Raw genomic sequence first — 22409 nt, 5'->3', positions numbered from 1 at the left:
CCTTATTGTTATGAAACAAAAGGAACCAAATATGAACGCCTTATGAAACGAGAGGAAACATAAATATGAACGATTTTCTTCCAATACATTTGCATTGAACTCAGTGAAATATAGGTAATAAAAATGAGGGTGCATCGGAGAGGATATTCACGGCTTGGTCTCACCTTTATTATGCTAACTATGAACATTAATATGGCATTTCCAGGCAAGGTGGGTCGGTCAATGCCATACCTACCTGACCAACTAATAAAAACGAATTTCACCGAACTGTGCTTCGATAATGCAAAAAAACATTTATAAAACCAAATGAAAACAAAACCTTACGGAGTTTGTTACTCAGCCTTGGGTCTCCTAACGCAAAAAATTAATTGGACGCTGAACGAGGACTGTGACGTTTGCGCCTCTATATTCAGTAAGCTGTGAACTTTCCCACACTTGTGTCCGTTATTAAATTTATAGGTACGTACTATTTGTAAATAATAGTTTCATTGCTTAAAACTTCTCGTTAAACATAACTATCTCAACCCAGTAATTTTGTCAAACGTCACTGAAATCAAGGCCATAACTGAAATAAGCAGCGAGTGCCCACTCCAGGCTCTACCGGTATCCGAAGAGCCTGGCGGTCTTCTCAGCTCAGTGTACGTATTGGGCGAATACGCCCCGGAAACGGTAGAGCATTTTTCTACCAGGAGACTCCACTCAATGCTTGCACGTGATTGGCTGCCGCTATTCCAATCGAAGCAACGTGATTGGCTGGCGGCATCTCCACTCGAAGCAACACGATCCAGCGCACGAGCGCCAAAGCTGGGAACATTCGTGTTGCTGGCGGGGAACTCCAAAGGGGAAGAGGGAAGGAGAAAGAAAAGATTTTGCTATGCATTCCGGCTACATATAAGCCACTCATTCTCAACTAAGACCATCCAAGAGCACACTGAGTCAATATCGTCGCCCTCCGTTAATTCCGTCGGGAGATATTTCACGCGAAAGCTATGGTTCCCTTCTTGTGATGGGGATGTATCAGTTGAAGTCTCTGTGGTCGGTGATAGCTTTCTATGCTGGGGAGTGTGCGTTGCAGTCTCTCGACCAATCAGAGGGCAGAACCAGTGATCTACTTGTTTCGAGTCTGGTGGAACTGGGGATTTCTCTACGGAGCTTTAGACGGAGGTCCTGGAGATGCTGGAGATGTGTATTCTACTGAATCTATTAGCTCCTATCGTATCGGTAGATCCCTGACGGGAGGTCGCAAAATGTAAACAGGCTGAACCAAGGCTGTGGCAAGGCTGTTGGCTGAACAAAGCACCTGAGTCTGGCGCACGTATAGCGCCAAGGCCGTATCAGGGTATATTGAGTGGGCCGTATAGCGCCACTTCAGTGTAGGTCGAACATTTATTCGCCGTATGGGTAATGATTATGCATGTATATGTGTAGTAGGGTTTGGGTGTTTTGTGAGGCCTTCAATTTAAATGTTCATATGCTTTCAACTTATATTTAAGTTGAAGGAAGTGGGTAAAGGGCCCCAATTCAGTTTCATTTCTATCACATCAACGTTGGTACCTACCTATTCTATTAGATACTGTGTACCATAATTGTGAATTGTGATGATGGTAAGGTATGACCGAAGACTGAAAAAAACATAGAATTGATGCTGAAAACCAGTGCACTGTTCACATACATATTGAGCATGATTTTATAGCTACTATAGTCTGTTCCATATCAAGCTTGCAGTCGGAGTTTCTTCGGCAGATCGCTCCTCCGCTCAAATTTGCGTCTTAAAATGTTAAGAGCTGTATACACAGAAATCACGCACTGCTTTCAGCAGGGCGCTTCGGCTGCAAACTTGAAATGGAACAGAGTAGGTATAGCAAGTTCAAGCAAACATTTTCCGAAATACCCATCTCGTTTTTCAACTTAAAACTAAACCTTAAACATGTTAATTTAATTTGAAGGCCCTCTAAAACACTTCAATACTGCCGACAGTGAAAATGGTCAAGAGCCACAAGGCCTTCGGAAAAGACATCTGGCTCCAGCGCCTGCGGAGGTTTGCGGACCAGGGGCATTGGACGCCTGACTTGGGCAGCAGGCCTGGTCCCAGACAGCCCAAGAATGTTCTGGAGCTATACAATAAGGTGAGTTGATGAGTAGCTTATATCTTTTCAGTTACTCCTAGAAAGCCAAGCTTCCTTGAGCTGTATAACAGGTGAGTTGGAGACATATGGAGCTTAGATCGCCTACCATCAATTGTTAACTTTCCGAAAAATCGACATTTTCTTAGTCTCTTATCTTAGTCTTCTTAGTCAGAGGTATACAGAGGTCTATGGTAATTGGTATGTATTATCATTAACATAATAAATGATTGTATTTGTGTTTCAGGTCCAAAAATGCCCACGGCAGTGCGGCAGCCAGCAGCCGCTGACCTTCCGGGGGGTGGCTGCGCTGCAAAGAGGCTGTACCTGTGGACTGCACAGGGTAAGAGCAGACAATTCATGGAGAACTTCTTGATGCCTAGTTCCCATATACTTGTGGTTTTAAATGACTTCTTTTTAGTACAGGGATGCAAACATACACCATAGAGTATGAGAAAGCCCTTATGAACTCATGTTCACATGTGTTTGATTAAATTATTTTTTTTAAGAGAATCCTGCTCAATACGCATACCATAACAGTGCACCATTTTTCAGTGAGTAACTAGGTCTCATTCTTTTCAGAGCCCCGGTCATCATGCACCATTCTTGCATCCTCACTAGAATGTCAGCTGTGACTGGGTGGTCCTATTTGATGCTTCTAATCACTATTTCTGACTAATTTATTTGCTTGGTGTTGGACATGTCACTGTTTTGCTGTTTTGCTGTTTTTTTTTTTTGGGGTGGTGGATGGCTTGGACAATAGCACAGTATAGTATTTTGAGTACATCTGTGGTGTCCTGGGCTGAGAGTTGTACCTATTACTTCTAAAGGTGTGCTGTGTTGTGGCACAGGTCCCCAGGCTTAGTGCTGGTGCTTGCGAGCTAACACAACAGTGCAATGGTGTGGTGGCTGGTTAACTTATGTTCACAAGTTTGTTTTATCCCATTTATTGTTAACCTCACTGCTTTTCATGACATTTTTATTTCCTTGGTTTTGCAAATGCTTTGCTTGGGCTGCATACTTAGAGCATGATGGTCATGATGGTGGCTGAATTCAGTACGCTGAGCTGCATCCAACCCATGCTCTAGGACCCCCATGACAGGGCTGGGATCCAGCGGATCCGGCAATATGTTGAGTCCGGCCGTCTGGCGGAGCTGAGGCAGCGCCCCAACATCCAGCCCAATCTGCAGCTTGAGCGGCATGCTGCAGGCCAGGTAATTATAAACATAATATGTCATTGCCACCCAAACTGGCTGTTCACTTGTGTTGTTTGCTCTTAGAGTACCTCATTGTGTGGGCATTTCTTGTTCTTTGCTGCCAAAACATGATTACGGAGCGAGCGAAGCGAGCAGAGTCTTTCGTAGATTAACGGAAACAATGTTAAGCAACATGGTCTGGATAGAGGTCACCCCTTTTCCAGGCGTGGGCCAAAGTTGCCCTTGGTGACCAAAGTTGCACGAAACTACGGTATCTCGGTAACTACTCGGCCGATTGCGCTAAAAGTTGGCATGTAGGTAGGCACCCACTTGGCAATGCATATCCATGTGCCAGAGTTGGGGTGCTGCTGCACGTGCGCACGTGCAGGGGTCGTTTCCAGATCTTGAGAACGGCTGGACCGACCGATGGCGCTCAAATTTGGTACACGGCTAGGGACCAGTTAGTAGGGTGCCGTGCACAAGTCAGTTTGGACCCATTTTGCACGTGCGCACGTGCAGGGTGCCGCTTCCAGATCTCGAGAACGGCTGGGCCGATTGTGCTCTAATTTGGCACATCGCTAGAGACCGGTTAGTAGGGTGCCGCCGTGCACAAGTCAGTTGGAGGTACCCCCTCGAAATTTCACACGTGCCCCTCACCCTCTCGCTTGCTCCGTTAGTCGCCTCAAAAGGCGTTTTACTGGTTGTTATCTGAACACATGATTTGTTATCTGGTTTCAGTCTCGGCCGACTCCTGCCTCTGCCACCGCCACCGCCGGGGCTCCCAGCCCCGCTGCCGCCGCAGCCGCCACCGCTGCAGCTCCGGGGCCCGCTGCTGCTGCAGCCGCCGCAGCTGCACCTTCAGGACCGGGCTCCGCTACCGCTGCTGCTGCAGCCGCCGCAGCTGCACCTTCAGGACCGGGCTCCGCTACCGCTGCTGCTGCCGCTGCAGCTCCGGGGCCCGCAGCCGCCGCAGCCGCCGCAGCTCCGGGCTCCGCCGCCGCTGCAGCTCACAACCTCTCGCGGGTATGTAGTCAGCCTGTTTGATTTTTTGAAGGGGGGGGGGGCATATCCCCAAAAAAGTGTATCCAAATTCCAAAAACTCATCGGATTTCGGTTCCTTGCGCACTTCTGCGCAGTTTAAAACACACTTTTCCAAATAAAAGTTGTTTAGGTTTCGTTTTATTCTTCAAAAACCGGTTTTCAAAAAGTCAAGTCAAAACGGTTTTCCGACCCCAGCACGTGCAGCCTGCACCCCTCGTAGACGGTGACCCCCCTGGAAACTGGTTCAAGGTGTTACCGATGTGTCCCGCCAGTATGGCTTTGCCCGTGACCTCGGGTTGACCTGAAGCCTTGACAAAAAATTTCGTGTCACCGAAACTTTGAAGCGGAATAGCATGTGCCACGAAGCACCGAGCGAATCGAGGCCAGCACCAAAAGTTTACCTCGCCGGAGACGAATCAAACGGTCCCACTTTCGTCCCGATCGGTCCACCCATTTTGACTCCAGGTCCAAAAAAGCTTGGACAAACTCACTCACATACTCACTCACTGACAAACAGGTTCAGCCGAACTTTTTTTCAGCGACCCACCAATGGGAATTTCCGGATACAAAGGCATGCTATCGCATGCTTTTGATCCTCCAATTCAAGATAATATGTCATTGCTACCCAAACTGGCTGTTCACTTGTGTTGTTTGCTCTTAGAGTACCTCATTGTGTGGGCATTCCTTGTTCTTTGCTGCCAAAACATGATTACGGAGCGAGCGAAGCGAGCGGAGTCTTTCGTAGATTAACGGAAATTTCTGGGTATGAGCGGCCGGCCGGCCGGCCGTGCGGACGGTTTTGCGAGGCTTATATCTCAGCAACCACTTGACCGATTTACCTGCGGTAATTTTTGTAGGGTAGCTTCATTCCTTCTTCCAAGCAGACATGGGCATGGATCCCAGACAACCAATCACGAAAATCGAGATGGCCATTAGATGCATGTGGATGATCCCTTATGTAGGTGCCACGTGCAAAAAGAAGAGGTGTCCGTTTTGTAATAGTTGCAATACCGTAGCTTCGTGCAACTTTGGCCCACTTTTTTCGTTGAGCCTCAATAATTAAGTCATCTGTTTATGTACAATGTTAAGCAACATGGTCTGGATAGAGGTCACCCCTTTTCCAGGCGTGGGCCAAAGTTGCCCTTGGTGGCCAAAGTTGCACGAAACTACGGTATCTCGGTAACTACTCGGCCGATTGCGCTAAAAGTTGGCATGTAGGTAGGCACCCACTTGGCAATGCATATCCATGTGCCAGAGTTGGGGTGCTGCTGCACGTGCGCACGTGCAGGGGTCGTTTCCAGATCTTGAGAACGGCTGGACCGACCGATGGCGCTCAAATTTGGTACACGGCTAGGGACCAGTTAGTAGGGTGCCGTGCACAAGTCAGTTAGGACCCACTTTGCACGTGCGCACGTGCAGGGTGCCGCTTCCAGATCTCGAGAACGGCTGGGCCGATTGTGCTCTAATTTGGCACATCGCTAGAGACCGGTTAGTAGGGTGCCGCCGTGCACAAGTCAGTTGGAGGTACCCCCTCGAAATTTCACACGTGCCCCTCACCCTCTCGCTTGCTCCGTTAGTCGCCTCAAAAGGCGTTTTACTGGTTGTTATCTGAACACATGATTTGTTATCTGGTTTCAGTCTCGGCCGACTCCTGCCTCTGCCACCGCCACCGCCGGGGCTCCCAGCCCCGCTGCCGCCGCAGCCGCCACCGCTGCAGCTCCGGGGCCCGCTGCTGCTGCAGCCGCCGCAGCTGCACCTTCAGGACCGGGCTCCGCTACCGCTGCTGCTGCAGCCGCCGCAGCTGCACCTTCAGGACCGGGCTCCGCTACCGCTGCTGCTGCCGCTGCAGCTCCGGGGCCCGCTGCCGCTGCGGCTCGGGGGCCCGCTGCTGCTGCAGCCGCCACAGCTGCTGCTCCGGGGCCCGCTGCCGCCGCAGCCGCCGCAGCTCCGGGCTCCGCCGCCGCTGCAGCTCACAACCTCTCGCGGGTATGTAGTCAGCCTGTTTGATTTTTTGAAGGGGGGGGCATATCCCCAAAAAAGTGTATCCAAATTCCAAAAACTCATCGGATTTCGGTTCCTTGCGCACTGCTGCGCAGTTTAAAACACACTTTTCCAAATGAAAGTTGTTTAGGTTTCGTTTTATCCTTCAAAAACCGCAAATATTCGTCAATTTCGGGCTCTGCGGGGGGGGGGGGCATTTGGCCCAAATGCCCCCCATCCTTGGATCCGCCAGTGACCCTTTGATTCACTCAGACCATTTTTAGTTTTGAAAATAGAAATTATGTTCTCAAACGTCGCAAGCGCCGGCACATGCGTACCAAATGTTGGATTCTGGCGTAGTTGATGATGACTTAAGCGCAACGTTTTTTCTTCTTCAGTAACTTTATGTTGTTTGGGTGATTGATAGGACAGTGCACTACGGTCTTAGTCATTCCATTGTCGATTGGGTAGCGTGCACGCGTTTCGGTCCGTCCAATAGATACCACATGAATTATTTGAAGAAAAAAAAAACTTTCACAGGTGGCACCATCGAACCCGCTGCATCCACGCGGGAATGAAGGCGCCCGCGCTCCCGTTCTGCCCTACGGCTGGGCCAGCTACCTGTCGCCCTGGGAGCAGTCATGGATCGGCGGACTGTTCCGCACCGTCACCCACGGCGGACGGACTCACGCCGAACTGCGGGCCGGGCTGACCGAGCTCTGGTGCCGGCCGCCGCCACCTCCGCTGGTGGCCAACCAGGCACCGCCCGGCCCCGATCGGTACTTTGGAGTACCACTATTTCTGTGGCTGCCACGGCGCTTCTGGGGCGTGCTGCTGTCGTGCCCCGAGTGCGGCACTTTGCTTAACAGCTTCGGTCTGCACAGTCGCCTGAGGAAGGTCGTCGACCTGGAGCTCGGCTACTGGATGGCCACAGAGCGCCTAACCTGTCCCCAGTGCCGGCCCCAGAAGGTCTACACTGCGTGGGACCACCGCCTCATCAGACAGCTGGATCTAGCCAGACAGCGGCAGTTCCCAGCTGTGCTGACCTACAAGTAAGCATTGGTGCTGGGTATAAATGCTACGGATACTAAGGGAATAACTACGATGTATGAATACTTGTACAAAAATGCGTTCCTTATGTCTAATACGTGCATACCTAATAACCTTACTACTGTGCCCCTGAAGATGTTCTAATTTCGTCGGAAAATGAGCGGCGCTGTTCTCCGAATCGGTCCTTGCTAGAGCTTACGCTGAGCCAATGTCATACAATTCAGCGTCACAAAGGCCGCCGAATGCCGGTTGGGCCGCCACTCTGGCGACACTCCCGTGTGGCAATCGAAACACAGGTGCACAACTGGCCGCTAGGGGACAGGACAACACCGGTCAGAAAAGTGATAAGGGCTGGCTATAGGCCTATCGCTACCCGGCTGCGTCAAACGTTCAATACATGCGCAGATTAGCGAACTGCCCACGAGGCGAAACGCTGCAAGGCAATCGTAAATGGTGCATAAATTTACTAATGCATGATTTGTTTCAGACTGACGTGCGACAAAGCGGTGATCCGGCTGCTTCGGGAGCGGGGACTGGGCAACAGCCCGGCCCAGCTCCAGAAGAAAATCGCCGAGCAGGTCGGGGAGGAGTACCTCAGCCACACACTGAGGTACTTGGGCGACTGCGCCATGCGATCGGCGGCCTTTGATGGATGGGAGCTGCCCTTCGCGCCGCCGCCGCCGCACCCGGTGGTACCCAGTGCGCGCTGGCTGATGCGGGTATACTTACAAGATGCCCTCACCAGACATCAGGAATATCTAGCGGCAATCACCAGCGTGTTCGGAGAGATCCTGAAAATGGACTCGACCCGCAAGGTATGAGCGTACGCCATTATATTTGTCCTGTGAAGCCACATGATGCATTATAATGGAACTGCATAGGGCCGCAAGGAGTCGAATGTGAGTCAATCCAAGAAAAACTTGTACGCATACGATCACTTACACTCAGTTGCATTTAATAGCCAAACCTTAACCCTCGCCCGCACATGCCATTTTCCCATCCTAGAACGCACATGGGGGGGGGGGTGGTTGGCACCCCCCGCGCCATTTCGTTCCTGTTGGAGATAGAGCTTAGCGGTAAAGACCAAAAAGATTCTTTGGGAAGAGACGAATCCAATGATACCCAGTTTTACCTTCTCAGGTCAGTCATTGACCTTCCAGGTCAGGTCAAACTAAAAAATGTTGCTGTTTTGGGTCACCATTGGATATCAAGTGCGCTGCTTATCAAATACCGATGACTATGCTGTTTTCTGGTGCCAGGCCAGCTAGAACCTCTTTGTCACACTACACGACCAGAATTTTGCGGCTGAGGTCATTTCAGGTCAAGTTAGGTCAAGGTCAATTATATGTGTTTGTATGACTGTGTGTGTCTGTGTGTATACTGATGTGTGCACCGATTGTTTTTGGGTCCATATTACATGAAATCATGCTCTGAGAAGCTTTTACCAAAAATGCAGTAAAAAAAAATTCAAAAAAAGTAAATGCAGCTTGCCTAAAACGCAATTATCTTAGATGACCTAGGTTGACCTTGACCCTGACCTTGACCCCTGTACATCGCCGAACAACATGTTCCATGATAGGTGGGAGGTAAGACTGGCAAAAAAGGCCGAAATCAGGGTGTCAAAAGCTCGCAAGGCCCATGGCAATCGCAAGATGTTGAGAATTGGCCATTTGGGTCATGACATGACCTGAAAAACAAGGTCATATCTCCGAAACCAAAAATCAGAGAAACTTGAAATTTTCAGTGGACATCAAGAAAGGATAGAGGAGCAGCTATACGAAAAATCAGCCTTCTAGCGCTAAAAATGTTGAGTGCAGAGCAGAAAGACTACCTGGGGGGGGGGTGGCAACCCCCCCCCCATGTGCGGGCGAGGGTTAAGTAAGAAGAGCTACATCGACCAGTGATATTGTTTGCAAACTTTTTATAGGAAGTGATATAATACATATACGCATGTCGCATGTCTTGATTAATTCACTTATTTCATATTTGGTCCTACCCCTACGATTGCCGTATTATATTCTAAGGCCGTAAGACACGTCACCGACTTGTTTGGTTAAAGTATTGTAGTGGGTGGATTGGCTTGGCGTCTAGCGTGTCGCTTATAGGCTAGGCGGTCGGCAAACGGCTGGGACGCCGAGACCGCCAACCCTTCCCCTGAACATCTGGGGAACAGGCCGGGGCCTCGTAGGGGAGAGTCTGGGAGTCCTCTGGCAGCACTGGTAGCGCTCGAATATGTGTGTGAGTGGGGAATAATAAACCGTCGTTCTGAGGCACACCGCCTTTTACAAGTATTAAACTTTTTTAAATATGCTCACAAATGCCTGTTCCGCAGGTGGCCAAGAAGCTCGCCGGTGCTGCAGCAAATACCGCTCGCTGGGCCACCAACGTCACCAACGAGCACGGCCTGGTGCTGAACTGCGTTCTCACCGCCACCGAGGGCGCAGGCCTCCTGGACATGGGCAGAGGCCTGGTGGCGCGCTACCGCGACGCGAAAGTGATGCCGCCGCGGGTCCTGTATGTGGACCGCGACTGCTGCGGTGCCACCCAGACGACGCCGGCCCCTGCGCTGCACGCCTTTCCCGGCTGGGAGGGCATGCCCGTGCGCCTCGACGCCTGGCATTTTATGCGGCGACTGGCGGCGGGCGTCACCACCGACGCTCACCAGCTATACGGGCTCCTGATGAGTCGTCTCTCGGCCGCCATTTTCGAGACTGACCCAGGAGACCTGGCGGCCCTCATCCGGGCGAAGCGGCAGGAGCTGGCGGCGACCGGGATCACAAACCTCAGCGATGAGGTCGTCCACCGGGCGGTGACCAAGGCGGAGCACCAGCGCCACTGCCGCCGCCGGACCCGTGGTGTGGAGGTCACCACCCGCGCCATCGACGAGCTGCTCCGCCTGCTGTCCGGCCCGGCGGGTGTCGACAGCATGGGCCTGCCGCTGCTCGACCAGTCTCGGATCTGGACCATCTGGGAGCAGCAAAAGCGGCACGTCGCCTGCCTGCAGGACGTACCGGGGGTGCCCCTGCACCGTGTCACCGGCACCCTGATGAAGGGCGGCGTGCAGCTTAGCTGTTTCCGGACAGCTCGCGGCACCACCTCCACGGAGAGCTTCCACAGCCATCTCGTGAGGTTCATCCCCGGTAAGTATATATAAAAGTGTTAACTAAATGAAAAGAGATGTCTATTTCACGGAATCTTTCTTGGGATGTAACTTTTGAACTAAGAACATGGAGACATAAACTCTCGTTGGAGCAATGTGAAACAAATGCGTGATGACCTTCACCGGTCAATTTGAAATTGAACCTCAGGTTGAGGTCAGGTCAAACCAATATCATCGTGTCACATAAAACGATGCATCTTGACCAGGCGAGTAGGTTTGCGCCATGTGCAGATATCTAATTTCCTTATCATGGACTGCTACTTCGCGACAACGTTCGAAACGACATCTAGCTCCTAAGATGACCTGTAAGTTATATATTGCACATAACTGATACCCCACTAAACCCCTGGGAGAGTAAAACCATTCGCGAAAACCTCGAACTCTAGCGTGCATAATTTTCTGAAGCGGAGTCAACAAAGCCGATACAACAAAGGTTACCTGACCTGACCCGGCGACCTTTTTGCCAGATTGTGCGCAATGAATATTCACGAAACGTCACAATATGAACTAATTATCTAACATCGCTTGGCAATGACACAATAGAAACCTGAAGGGTGGTCGAAAGCCTTCTGGAATAGGGTTAAGCTAAGCACTTTATCCTGTATCTCATTAATACTTAATTCTATTCTTTTCCAGGGACTACAGCCAGCGACCTCCACTTCCAGGCCTTCCTGATCGAGGGTCTGGTTAGATGGAACGCGGATCGTCACCTGGCGGCGATCGGACAGGACAGCGCCCGCGAGGTCCGGTGCTACGACGGCCGGATACGGGCAGCCGTCAACGACCTGTCGCAGAGGGTGCTCAAGAGGGACCTAGTCACCAGAAGCGAGCCTCTTCGATACACGGGTAAAAAGTCGCATGCTACAGTCACACAAATTATACAGTACAAAAACTGCCAACTAATGCCAATGATCGAATGCAGTTAAGTCCGCTAGCCTCCATTGAATTTGAACTTATGAAAAGGTTGCCGCTGCCGCGACAACCGATCAGCTAAAATTATTTACTACCTAATACCTATATACATAAAACGAACTTACGTACCAAGACGTGTCAAGTTGTCACAAGTCGTGAAACATAATGTTTCACACATGCTTCTGTTTACATTCAGGTGAGCTCGTCGGGGTCGCCTACCTGTACGGACAGACGGGCCGTAGGCTCGACGAGTACAGGGTGGGTGACCCCGACACGCAGCACGGCGAGGATGACGATGTTGGCGATGACCTCGACGAGGGATTCGAGGACGTCGAGGACATCTTCGTGACCGACGCGTACGATGGTCTCGAAATGCCAGTAAGTTAATTAAAGAGTGCCGGAGGGTGTGTCGACAGAGGGGTTTTTCTCACAGATTCGCGTTAGACAAAGATATAAAGTGGCGCGAGCATGCCAAAACACTAGCCCTGCAGTTGGTTTTGCGTAAAAATGCGATTTGACGAGGCTCGTGCAGGTCGAAGTTACAGCGAAAAAGTCGCAGTCGACGGTGCTGCCACCTACATTGCCAATAACGGGCACTATCATATCGTGATAATTGGGGTAGTTTCAAATGAGAAATGACTTCTATTTTTGTTCAAACTGCTTGAGAAGAAATAAAACAATTCGGAAACATACATTTTTCCCAAATATCGCGTTCCATTTTTTCCTGTTGAGTTGTTAGGAAAGTGGTAATTTTCAAGGTTGACGGCTAAAAAACGAAACAGGAGGAACAGAGCAGGAATCACCAAGACGTGTGCCGCGCCGATGCTGTAGCCTGTAAATAAGGGGTGAGCAACAGAACCAGCATACCTAACGATTTTGATTAGTGATAGATATTTTTCTCTAAATGAAAGACTCAGACTCAGGCAAGCCTTCTAATATAGGTATCGACAGGGTTGCGGTAAAAGGTACAATCGATGGCACATTACAATTATTCTGAGTTGGGAAACAACACTCTTCAGATACCTACCATCAACAACGTCACTATCTCCTATATGGGAGCTATATCATCTGATTCCAGCGCCCTGAAAACAAACAGGTTATCACCAAATATCTGTATTAGCGCCTACCGATATATGCTGAATGACGCTATCAATACCCGACATTTGTAAAAGGTGATTCGCCACACAGACCGCCGGCGTCTGAGGGGTTGAATCAGTGAGCCGGATTGCCAGCGACTCACCGCTGAACTACCGGGCATAACAAAACGGACGATGCGACATGACTCAGAGATCATCACAGACGCGACGGTAAGCCGCCAACAGCTCCTCTGATGTATGCTTTAAAAATGTTGGCCAAAATTTTAGATCGATGTAATCTAGTGCTAATATTTGGGTTTTCGGTTTTCTAATCCCCTCTATTTCGCGTATTGCTTGAAAAAATAGCTAGAAGGTTTCTTTTCACCGATAGCAAGTGATTTTAGTTCAAAAGATTGGTGGTGCTGCTACTGGCAACATTATTGGCGCAATATAACCGTTCTTTAGTCACCGTGTCAATAATATTGACACAGTCAATGACCACCGACTCTCACTGAATGTGTCTTCCTGTTCCGCAGGAAGCTGAGCTGTGACTGACTGGCCATTGCGTGTCATCAGTTCGGCCAGTAGCGGCGGAATACCTTCAATTAAGGGGGGCACTGCCGACTTTTGGTCCCATATTCTTTCTATGCAACGCCCATAGGGCTAATGTTAAAATGCCAAAATCAAAGGGGGCACGGTGCCCTCCCCGTTCCGTCGCCTATGAGTTCGGCTTGACAAGGGAACCGCGAGGTGGCAGATAGCGATATTACGTATCTGAACGAGGGTTCCGCACGAGATCAGATGGCCTTCGGTTACATTAATCGTTGCGTCTGTGATGATCTCTGAGTCATGTCGCATCGTCCGTTTTGTTATGCCCGGTAGTTCAGCGGTGAGTCGCTGGCAATCCGGCTCACTGATTCAACCCCTCAGACGCCGGCGATCTGTGTGGCGAATCACCTTTTACAAATGTCGGGTATTGATAGCGTCATTCAGCATGTATCGGTAGGCGCTAATACAGATATTTTTGGTGATAACCTGTTTGTTTTCAGAGCGCTGGAATCAGATGATATAGCTCCCATATAGGAGATAGTGACGTTGTTGATGGTAGGTATCTGAAGAGTGTTGTTTCCCAACTCAGAATAATTGTAATGTGCCATCGATTGTACCTTTTACCGCAACCCTGTTGATACCTATATTAGAAGGCTTGCCTGAGTTACTAATAGTCTTTCATTTAGAGAAAAATTTCTATCACTAATCAAAATCGTTAGGTATGCTGGTTCTGTTGCTCACCCCTTATCTACAGGCTACAACATCGGCGCGGCACACGTCTTGGTGATTCCTGCTCTGTTCCTCCTGTTTCGTTTTTTAGCCGTCAACCTTGAAATTTACCACTTTCCTAACAACTCAACAGGAAAAAATGGAACGCGATATTTGGGAAAAATGTATGTTTCCGAATTGTTTTATTTCTTCTAAAGCAGTTTGAACAAAAATAGAAGTCATTTCTCATTTGAAACTACCCCAATTATCACGATATGATAGTGCCCGTTATTGGCATGTAGGTGGCTGCACCGTCGACTGCGACTTTTTCGCTGTAACTTCGACCTGCCCGAGCCTCGTCAAATCGCATTTTTACGCAAAACCAACTGCAGGGCTAGTGTTTTGGCATGCTCGCGCCACTTTTTATCTTTGTCTAACGCGAATCTGCGACTATCAACACACCCACTACCCAAAACATAACAATATGATTAAAAATTAAAGCTAAATGCAACTACTTCAATTTTGCGATATACTGCACCCTTTGATGGATGTTATTTACCCTATTACTTTCTGCATCCCAAATGAAGCAAGCATATAACTTATTTCATAGGTGTACAGGTAACTTAGGATCGCGAAACATACTGAGCTCATGACTACATCGCTTGTGTTTCAGCTTCAGACGCCTCTCCCGGCCGCTCCCGTCGGAGTCCCCAGCCTCGCCGCCGCCGGACCTCAGGGACCCGCTACCGCCCGAGTCCCCAGCTCCGCCGACGCTGGGCCTCAGAGTCCCGCCGACGCTGGGCCTCAGAGTCCCGCCGACGCTGGGCCTCAGAGTCCCGCCAACGCTGGGCCTCAGAGTCCCGCCGACGCTGGGCCTCAGAGTCCCGCCGACGCTGGGCCTCAGAGTCCCGCCGACGCTGGGCCTCAGAGTCCCGCCGACGCTGGGCCTCAGAGTCCCGCCGACGCTGGGCCTCAGAATCCCGCCGCCGGACCTCAGAGTCCCGCCGCCGCTGCAGCTCCGGGCTCCGCCGCCGCTGCAGCCGCAGCCGCCGTCGCTGGAGCTCCGGGCCCGGCCGCCGCCGCAGCTCCGGGGCCCGCTGCTGCTGCAGCCGCCGCAGCTGCACCTTCAGGACCGGGCTCCGCTACCGCTGCTGCTGCAGCCCCGCGGCCTGCTGCCGCTGCAGCCCCGCGGCCTGCTGCCGCTGCGGCTCGGGGGCCCGCTGCTGCTGCAGCCGCCGCAGCTGCACCTTCAGGACCGGGCTCCGCTACCGCTGCTGCTGCAGCCCCGCGGCCTGCTGCCGCTGCAGCCCCGCGGCCTGCTGCCGCTGCAGCCCCGCGGCCTGCTGCCGCTGCAGCTCCGGGGCCCGCTGCCGCTGCGGCTCGGGGGCCCGCTGCTGCTGCAGCCGCCACAGCTGCTGCTCCGGGGCCCGCTGCAGCCGCAGCCGCCGCAGCTGCAGCCTCGTGGCCCGCCGCCGCTAGAGCTCACAACCTCTCACGGGTAGGTAGTCAGCCTCGTTTGATCTAAGGACGGGACTTTCAGCTCTTTCAGACCGTTTTGAGTCCAATCAAATAAAACCATTAAGCTCCCCAGGATTGGAAGTGATCACCTGCGACCTCAAAAGTTTCCATAGTTACACTTCCAGTAGCGATATGCAAATCAGCGTTAATTCAGACAGCTAATTGCTCGCTTACATAGTCCCGTGTGTTCCACCTCAAACGGATGAATGGTCCATCAGTTAGCTATACACCGGGCGCAAGCACATATTAATCATGCCAATCACCCTGAGCGCTAAATTCGCCCGTTCTACTTTCAGCATGGTAACCAGCCTCCACCGGCTCCTCCTGCCGTCGACGCTGCCAGCTGGTCACCAGCTGACGCACAGCCGGACCTGGAGGGACGCAGCTCACCCGGCCCTGGTGCAGTAGTGGCCGCCGCTCAGTCGCCCGCCATCCCACTGACGCCAGACTGGGCAGCCGAGGGTCTTCCGGAGGTGCGGCTGCTTCGAGTTGCTTCGACCTTTCTGTTTCACTCGGGATCTTTTTTTCTTCTTAATTATGAAATTAGTTATATCGGCTGACACGAGTGTAAATGCATCCCGGCCCGGTCACACCAGTCTGCTATAAAAGGATAAATCGTCTGTTCTCAGCACGGCGTTCAGCTGCTGTCGGCTCCTCCGACTACCGCCGGAGCCCCTGGCTCGGTCCCTGCCGGCGTCCCGGGCACAGCCACCGCGCCACCCACCGTCGCTGGCTCCGCCACCACCTCAAGTTTCGGGAACCGCGACCCGGCTCGCCAGGTATGTTGTAACTTATCTCACAATCAAATTGCTTTAACTGTAAGTGCACAAAATGCATGTTCTGATGTGTTCATGAAGGTGACATGCTCTTGTCAGACACCCTCGTTTTCCATGAATGTTTTAAGGACGTGACCGGCCCCGACCACCAGCCGGGGTACGCCGAGTGCCACCGCCTGGCGCAGGTGCTCGTCGGCCTAGACTGCTCGCGGGGGTATGTCGCCGACGAAGAGGCCGAGTCCATCGTCCACCTGTGGCACCAGCTCTCCGCCGGCGACAGAGCCAAGGTGGCGGCCTCCCCGCGGTACCAGCACCGGCTGACGACTGGCCGGTTTAAACAGCCGAAGACCAGTCGGCTGTCTGGTGTCGTGCCGGGCGTGGACAGCGCACGGAGGTAAGGATCCCGCATTTTAAAATAGGACTATCATTGTAAGCGTTGTTCTCAAATGAAACACCATCGGGCAGAATAATTGGGGTTTGCACGCATATTATTGGAACTATTAAATTATGTCATATTTATTAAAAGGCAATAAAAGTGAGATATTGTCCATGCTGGTAGGATTTTGTACGCATGTTAGTCACAACCTGGACATGCTGATGTAATGAAAAAGAAATACGAAACGCGTCCACGTCATCACATAATTTAATTATTGATTTTCACGAAACACAACTTGCATACTGCTTGTCAGGGACCTTCAATTTGGAAGGTATGTCCAACGTGTGCTCCGTAGAATTTCGTAGAACACATGTGAAAGTGAACTTAATGATGGATTTCTATTTGACAGAGTCTCACTCAAGCGAGGAGCGGTTCCCGCGCAACGACCCGACTTGAACCGGCTCGCTGAGACGGTCGTCCGCCTGCTCTGCGAGCGGTACCGAAACCCCAGGCGCAGCGGAGGGTCGGTCCAGTCGCGCTGGGCGCAGATCCTGGCCCACCACTCCAGCCTGCGGGACATTCTCCTCAAATGTCCCGCAATCACCCAGCGGACTGGAGTCAACCTGGCGGCTCTGAACCAGCACACGCTCACGTCCTGGTGAGTTATATGTTCGCTCGATCCTGCAGATGCAGAGACTTGATAGAATGTCCAGTGTCCATCCTCTCATCAATAATGGTGTAAGATATGTTATAAAAATACTACCATCATATTCGCCCGTGTGCGGCTTTACTGCTGGGGGGGGGGGGGGGCGCCGGACCCGTTCATTACCTGATTTTGCTAAATTTATCAGCGAGTGTTAAAGCCAGAACAATACACGCATTCAGTGTTGTAACAATTACGTTTCACAATGCTTCTGAGTATCAGAAAATTAAAATTGTTCGCACTGGGAAACCGGCGCGCATCTACCGCATGGTCTTCCTACTGAGGACGCCAATGCTGACGGGATACATCCAGACTCTGTCCCTAAATGCGCTGAACCGAGTTGGGATGAGGCGGTGGGATGCAAGTCGACATCCTGAGAGATCGGAGCGTCAAAAGAGGAGCTCTGGAATACAAGGACCCCAACGAACATTTCAATCAACAGTATAAAGTAAACCCCTCAATTTTTGTTTTTGTTTCGCCGCCAGGTTCAACGAGCACCAGAAGGAGACGGAGCGGAGAGCTCTTCTCCAGGGCGTGCAGCTGCCGCCAGCCCGTCCGATCGCCGCAGTCGCCCTGCCAGCACCGGCGCCGCGGCTGATGCAGGTGCAGGTGGTGCGGGTGGACTGCCGCCGCCCACCGCACCACTTCGTCCTGCCTGCCGACACGGTCGGACAGGCGCAGACCCGCCGTCGCCCGGCCGAGGACACCGGCCACGACACCGCCGCCAAGAGGCCCTACACGCGCCGGCAGCCCACCAACACCTGCGGCCAGTGCAAAGGCGCTCTGACGGCGGACACGGGGCACAGACGGGGGAAGGGCGGCCCAAGCCGAAACAAGGTTTTCTGTCCCGTTGCCAACCCTGATCTAACATACGATCAGTGGTTGGCAAAGTTCAAGTGAGGAGTATGTCTTGTACCTATGTATGTATTATCTATGTTTTGTGTCCTGTATGCCTGGCAAGTCCAACGCCAGACACCGGCGGAACTGCTTCAGGGCCGCTCTCTCCGGCCGCAGCTCAGGCGCTGCGGCCCCCCCCCCCATGATCGCCGCTGGCGCCACCTTTCGGCGCCCCGCCGCCGTCGATGGGGAGAAAAATAAACCAGATCTGACTTCGGATGCCGTCATGGTGTTTGTGTGGCGTAGAACAACGACGATAATAGCGAGTTAAAACCGCCTGACACTGTTTCAGGGTTTGGCGTTTTTGTTCGTGAATGTTTGCTTGTTCGTTTGATACTTAGTTTACGATTCCCTTCCTTCGTTTGTTTGTTTGGTCGTTAAACATTAAATATACCAGTGTATAATGCAGGCGTACTTCGTCCGGGTGAGGCATCGTAGTCCCTTCGTCCTCGCACCTAAGGTTCACGCTATTCAGGCATGCCAAAAACTTGACCTGCGTGTCTTCCAGGTAGGTATCACATATTCGTGCGCGGGTGGGTGCGTTGAATGCTTGTTAGATTATACGACAGTGCAGCTAACAGCGACTTCGGACAGCTTCCACGGTCGCAGAACACGGCAGGCAAACTCACTTAAGGCACCGGCCATTCGCTCGAAGCCCGGGCGCCATCGATTTTGTCGGATTCCACTGTATACCCAACGCATTTATCCTAAGCAATACAATTAATGGTGCAAAGTAGCTGCAGCACGGCATGGGTAGCTTTCATATTCTGTCAATTAACCCGCGCCGGGCCGGTGCTCCGCGACTTCCACGCCGGGCCGGGAGGGGGGGGGGGTCTGAACTCTGAACCCCCCCCCCGTCTAACTCGGCTCCTGGGCCACGTAGCGAGACGCAGTAAGCGGCATTCGAAAGAACGCCAAAAATAACACTTCGGTCATTTTTAGATCAGGTCAAAGCTCGGGGCCCTGTTTCACCGGTGATAGCAGCACGCTGCTATCACACGTGTCAAATTGGGTTTCCATGGAAACATCAACAAACCATGACGCCGTCAATCTGTGTGATGTCATCAAATATTGCTGCTAACATCTTTACGGCCGTGCGATCAGACAAATGTTATCAAACGCATTCAACGAGACAGCAACTCTGTTCCAAACGCAGCTTACGGATTACACGAAACGTCAGTAGTGTGACCTCATCACATTACGTCAGCTCGCGCGAAACCATTACGTCACCGGCGAAACAGGGCCCAGGTCGCCAGAGGCCATCAAAGGTAACATTTTGTCCATTTCAACAATTTTGGAAACTGCCAGCGGCTAACTTGGGAACCGATAGAGCTACAGCGGCGCGGAAAAGCGCATTCGATAGCTCTTTTAATGCTATTTTGCCATAATGTCCCCAGATTTGACCTCGGAAAAGCGCATTCGATAGCTCTTTTAACGCGATTTCGCCATAATGTCCTCAGATTTGACCTCAGGTCAACGGTTTAGCCTCCAGAGGGCAAGAACTCCAAAAATAGCGGTTTTATGAAAAACATTTTTCTGCAATAACTTTTGACTCAGGGAAAAGACGACATTTAATTTGCCAGCGCATCGTGTTCCCCTCGTCGAGACGCGTCGAAAGAATTATAATTTAACCTTGTAAGGTCATTTTGAAAATGTGACCTCAGGTCAAAGTCATGGCCTGACCGGAAAATGTCATGTTGCATATCAGTCGATCCGTATCGTCGAGCTTAACACATCTGAGGTGTTCTCATCGCTCTAGCTGTCTCTATCAAAAGTTATTGTCAGAGAAAACTCCTGGGGGCCTGATATGACCGGAAAGTATGCCATACATGTAACGGAGGACTGGATGGTAAATGTCACACTAAGAACGTTGTCTATCAAATTACCTGCAAACTTTGCAATTGTACATACATTGGAAAAACTAGACGCATGATAAGGACACGATTTATGGAACACTTGGGTGATGCTAGAAACAAAAGGAGTGGGACTGACCTTGGTGATCATATGTTGACGGCGCATGCGACAATTCAAGCCAAAAATGAGCAATTTGAAATCACTATTCTGGACATATGTAAGGACGAAGCAAATCTTAGAATAACAGAATCCATTGAGATTAGAAATAGAAAACCGCTGCTGAATAAAAACACGTCATCGTGGCGCCTACTTTACCCGTTATCATACTCGTCATCGTATGATTTGTAACTATGTACGCGACATGATACAACGCGGTATGCATTGTATCCGTCGTTACCCATTGCGGAAGGCAGTTACGTATTTGGCATGTCTATTTGTACCGTTGCTGTTATTTATATTGTGTATCTCCTTTTAGGGTGTCATCTGATTAGGCACGTTACACCGCATATTTTTGCTATCTGGATCTTGGTTCGTTGTCTTTGGCTGGCTGCTCGATTTTCCTATTCGAATCTGATGATGACCCGTGGTCGAAATATTATTCTCTTTGTCTATTTCGCTTAAAACTTAACTAATATATGATGAGCATCAGGCTACATTTAAAAATATTTCTTATATACATACTAATAAATATGCTCAGCAATAGCATCTCCATTCTAAAAAAAATGGTCAGGGTAAGTTTGGTTAAGTTAGGTTAGGTTGGATTAGGCTGAGTTTACTCAGATTTGCTAGGCAAGGTCAGGTAACTTCACTTCAATGAATTATGATACCTATTTGCTGCCAGACATGTGCATGGATCCGAGAAAATGGATCTGGGATCTGATCCCACGGATCCTGATCTCGGATCCGTCGGGACCATAGATCCAGCTCTGTAATTTATCGAGAGATCCATGGGGATCACAGATCCGAGTCTCATTTTTTGCTTGAGATTCAGTGAGATCATAGATCCTCACTTATTTTTTTTTGTTAAAACCAGGGCTGCGGAGTCGGAGTCGGAGTCGGAGTCGGTCGGAGTCGACAGTTGTGATCGGAGTCGGAGTCGGAGTCGGAGTCGATTTTAGAAACCCGAGCCGGAGTCGGAGTCGGGGTCACCGAAAATCTGTCGACTCCGCAGCCAGCCCTGCTAGGTCTGCGGAGTCAGAGTCGGGAGTTGGAGTCGGTCGGAGTCGACAATTCTGCCCGGAGTCGGAGTCGGAGTCGGAGCTGGTTTTTGAAAGCCGGAGTCGGAGTCGGAGTCGCCGAAAATCCATCGACTCCGCAGCCCTGGTTAAAACATATATAAAAAAAAACTTGTTTCAAGTTTCAACTCACAAACGTTCTGTTTTAGTGATTTTATGTGATCGCACGTCATAATCCACAGTTTTGTGTCACTTATTGGCATAGAAACCCATTAAAACATGGTTTCAAATGTGGTACAGCCCTCTGCAGACTGCGTGGTAGGTATTCTTTTTTTGACAAAACCGAGAATAACGCGAATACTATGCTATCGGGCACTCGGAAATCGTAACAGCAAGATGCGCGAGACTCCGCAGCTTAGATTGGCATTATCATCGTATGCATTTTCCATCCAGTTTGGCAACAAAACCCAAAAGTTTATATTTGCCCCCAAAACGAACTTTTACATTTTGTTGCCACACAAGGCGTATGCTTTGTTTATTGATAGGCCCAATCGAAGGAGGAGCATGGCGCATCTATTTGCAGTGAGTTTGGACCGACTGATAACCTGACTTTTGAATTATTATCAGTTTTGTCGGAAAAAGAATACCTACCACGCAGTCTGCTGAGGGCTGTACAGTCTGTCTTAAAAGTACCGCGCAAAGTGACGGTGGATCCATCAAGCCTGACTGAGGAAGGGGCTGCTATAATTTGAAAGTCACCGAACCAATTGACCTAGGGAATGGACGAGGATGTGAATTGCTTCAGTGACTCAAATTTAGTAGGCCCTTCCTCGGTCATGATGGATCCACCGTCACTTTGCGCGGTACTTTTAAGACAGACTGTACATGGTGGGATCCACTCAGATCATAGATCCATGTTCTTAATTTATCGTCAGATCATATGTCATAGATTCAAGATGTATTTTCACACCGGATCCGGTGGGATCATAGATCCCAACCTGTACTTTGCTTCGACATCCACTGAGATCATAGATCCATCATTCGGATCCATGCACATGTCTGTTTGCTGCACTTATTAACATTATTTTTGGGATCCCAAGTATTGAAAAACATGGAAAAGAGCAAATTTAATCTTGGAAAAATCTGGTGCTTTAGTGTTACAGTAATTTTCATCTTAACCCCACCATTCATTGCATTTGATGTGTTGTGTTTCATTGCAAAATGTTTGCTTGTTTTACATAGCATTTAATAAAGAAATTAAATCAACACAAATGAGACATTTACAAGTTGCAAGATCAAGAACATGTTGACTGGA

The 22409-nt window shown here is 50.5% G+C and overlaps 1 protein-coding gene across 1 annotated transcript; it reads left to right on the top strand.

Annotated features, from left to right (window-relative positions):
• Window positions 1–555: 555 nt before the first annotated feature.
• On the top strand, window positions 556–17946 carry LOC122363529 (the record flags this gene model as incomplete). The annotated part of the gene is made up of 15 exons (XM_043332944.1): window positions 556–638; window positions 1978–2126; window positions 2371–2466; window positions 3212–3337; window positions 4058–4342; window positions 6881–7392; window positions 7878–8205; window positions 9723–10530; window positions 11187–11396; window positions 11659–11840; window positions 14469–15074; window positions 15610–15786; window positions 16218–16483; window positions 16875–17123; window positions 17654–17946. Coding segments are annotated over exons 2-15 (4282 nt in total), but the record flags the coding sequence as incomplete, so codon positions are not given.
• Between the last annotated feature and the right edge of the window lie 4463 nt (window positions 17947–22409).

Source organism: Amphibalanus amphitrite, unplaced genomic scaffold (assembly GCF_019059575.1).
Source record: "Amphibalanus amphitrite isolate SeventyFive unplaced genomic scaffold, NRLGWU_Aamphi_draft 000625F_arrow, whole genome shotgun sequence".
Lineage (NCBI taxonomy): Eukaryota > Metazoa > Arthropoda > Thecostraca > Balanomorpha > Balanidae > Amphibalanus > Amphibalanus amphitrite.
This window is presented reverse-complemented; position numbering and strand designations above follow the sequence as displayed.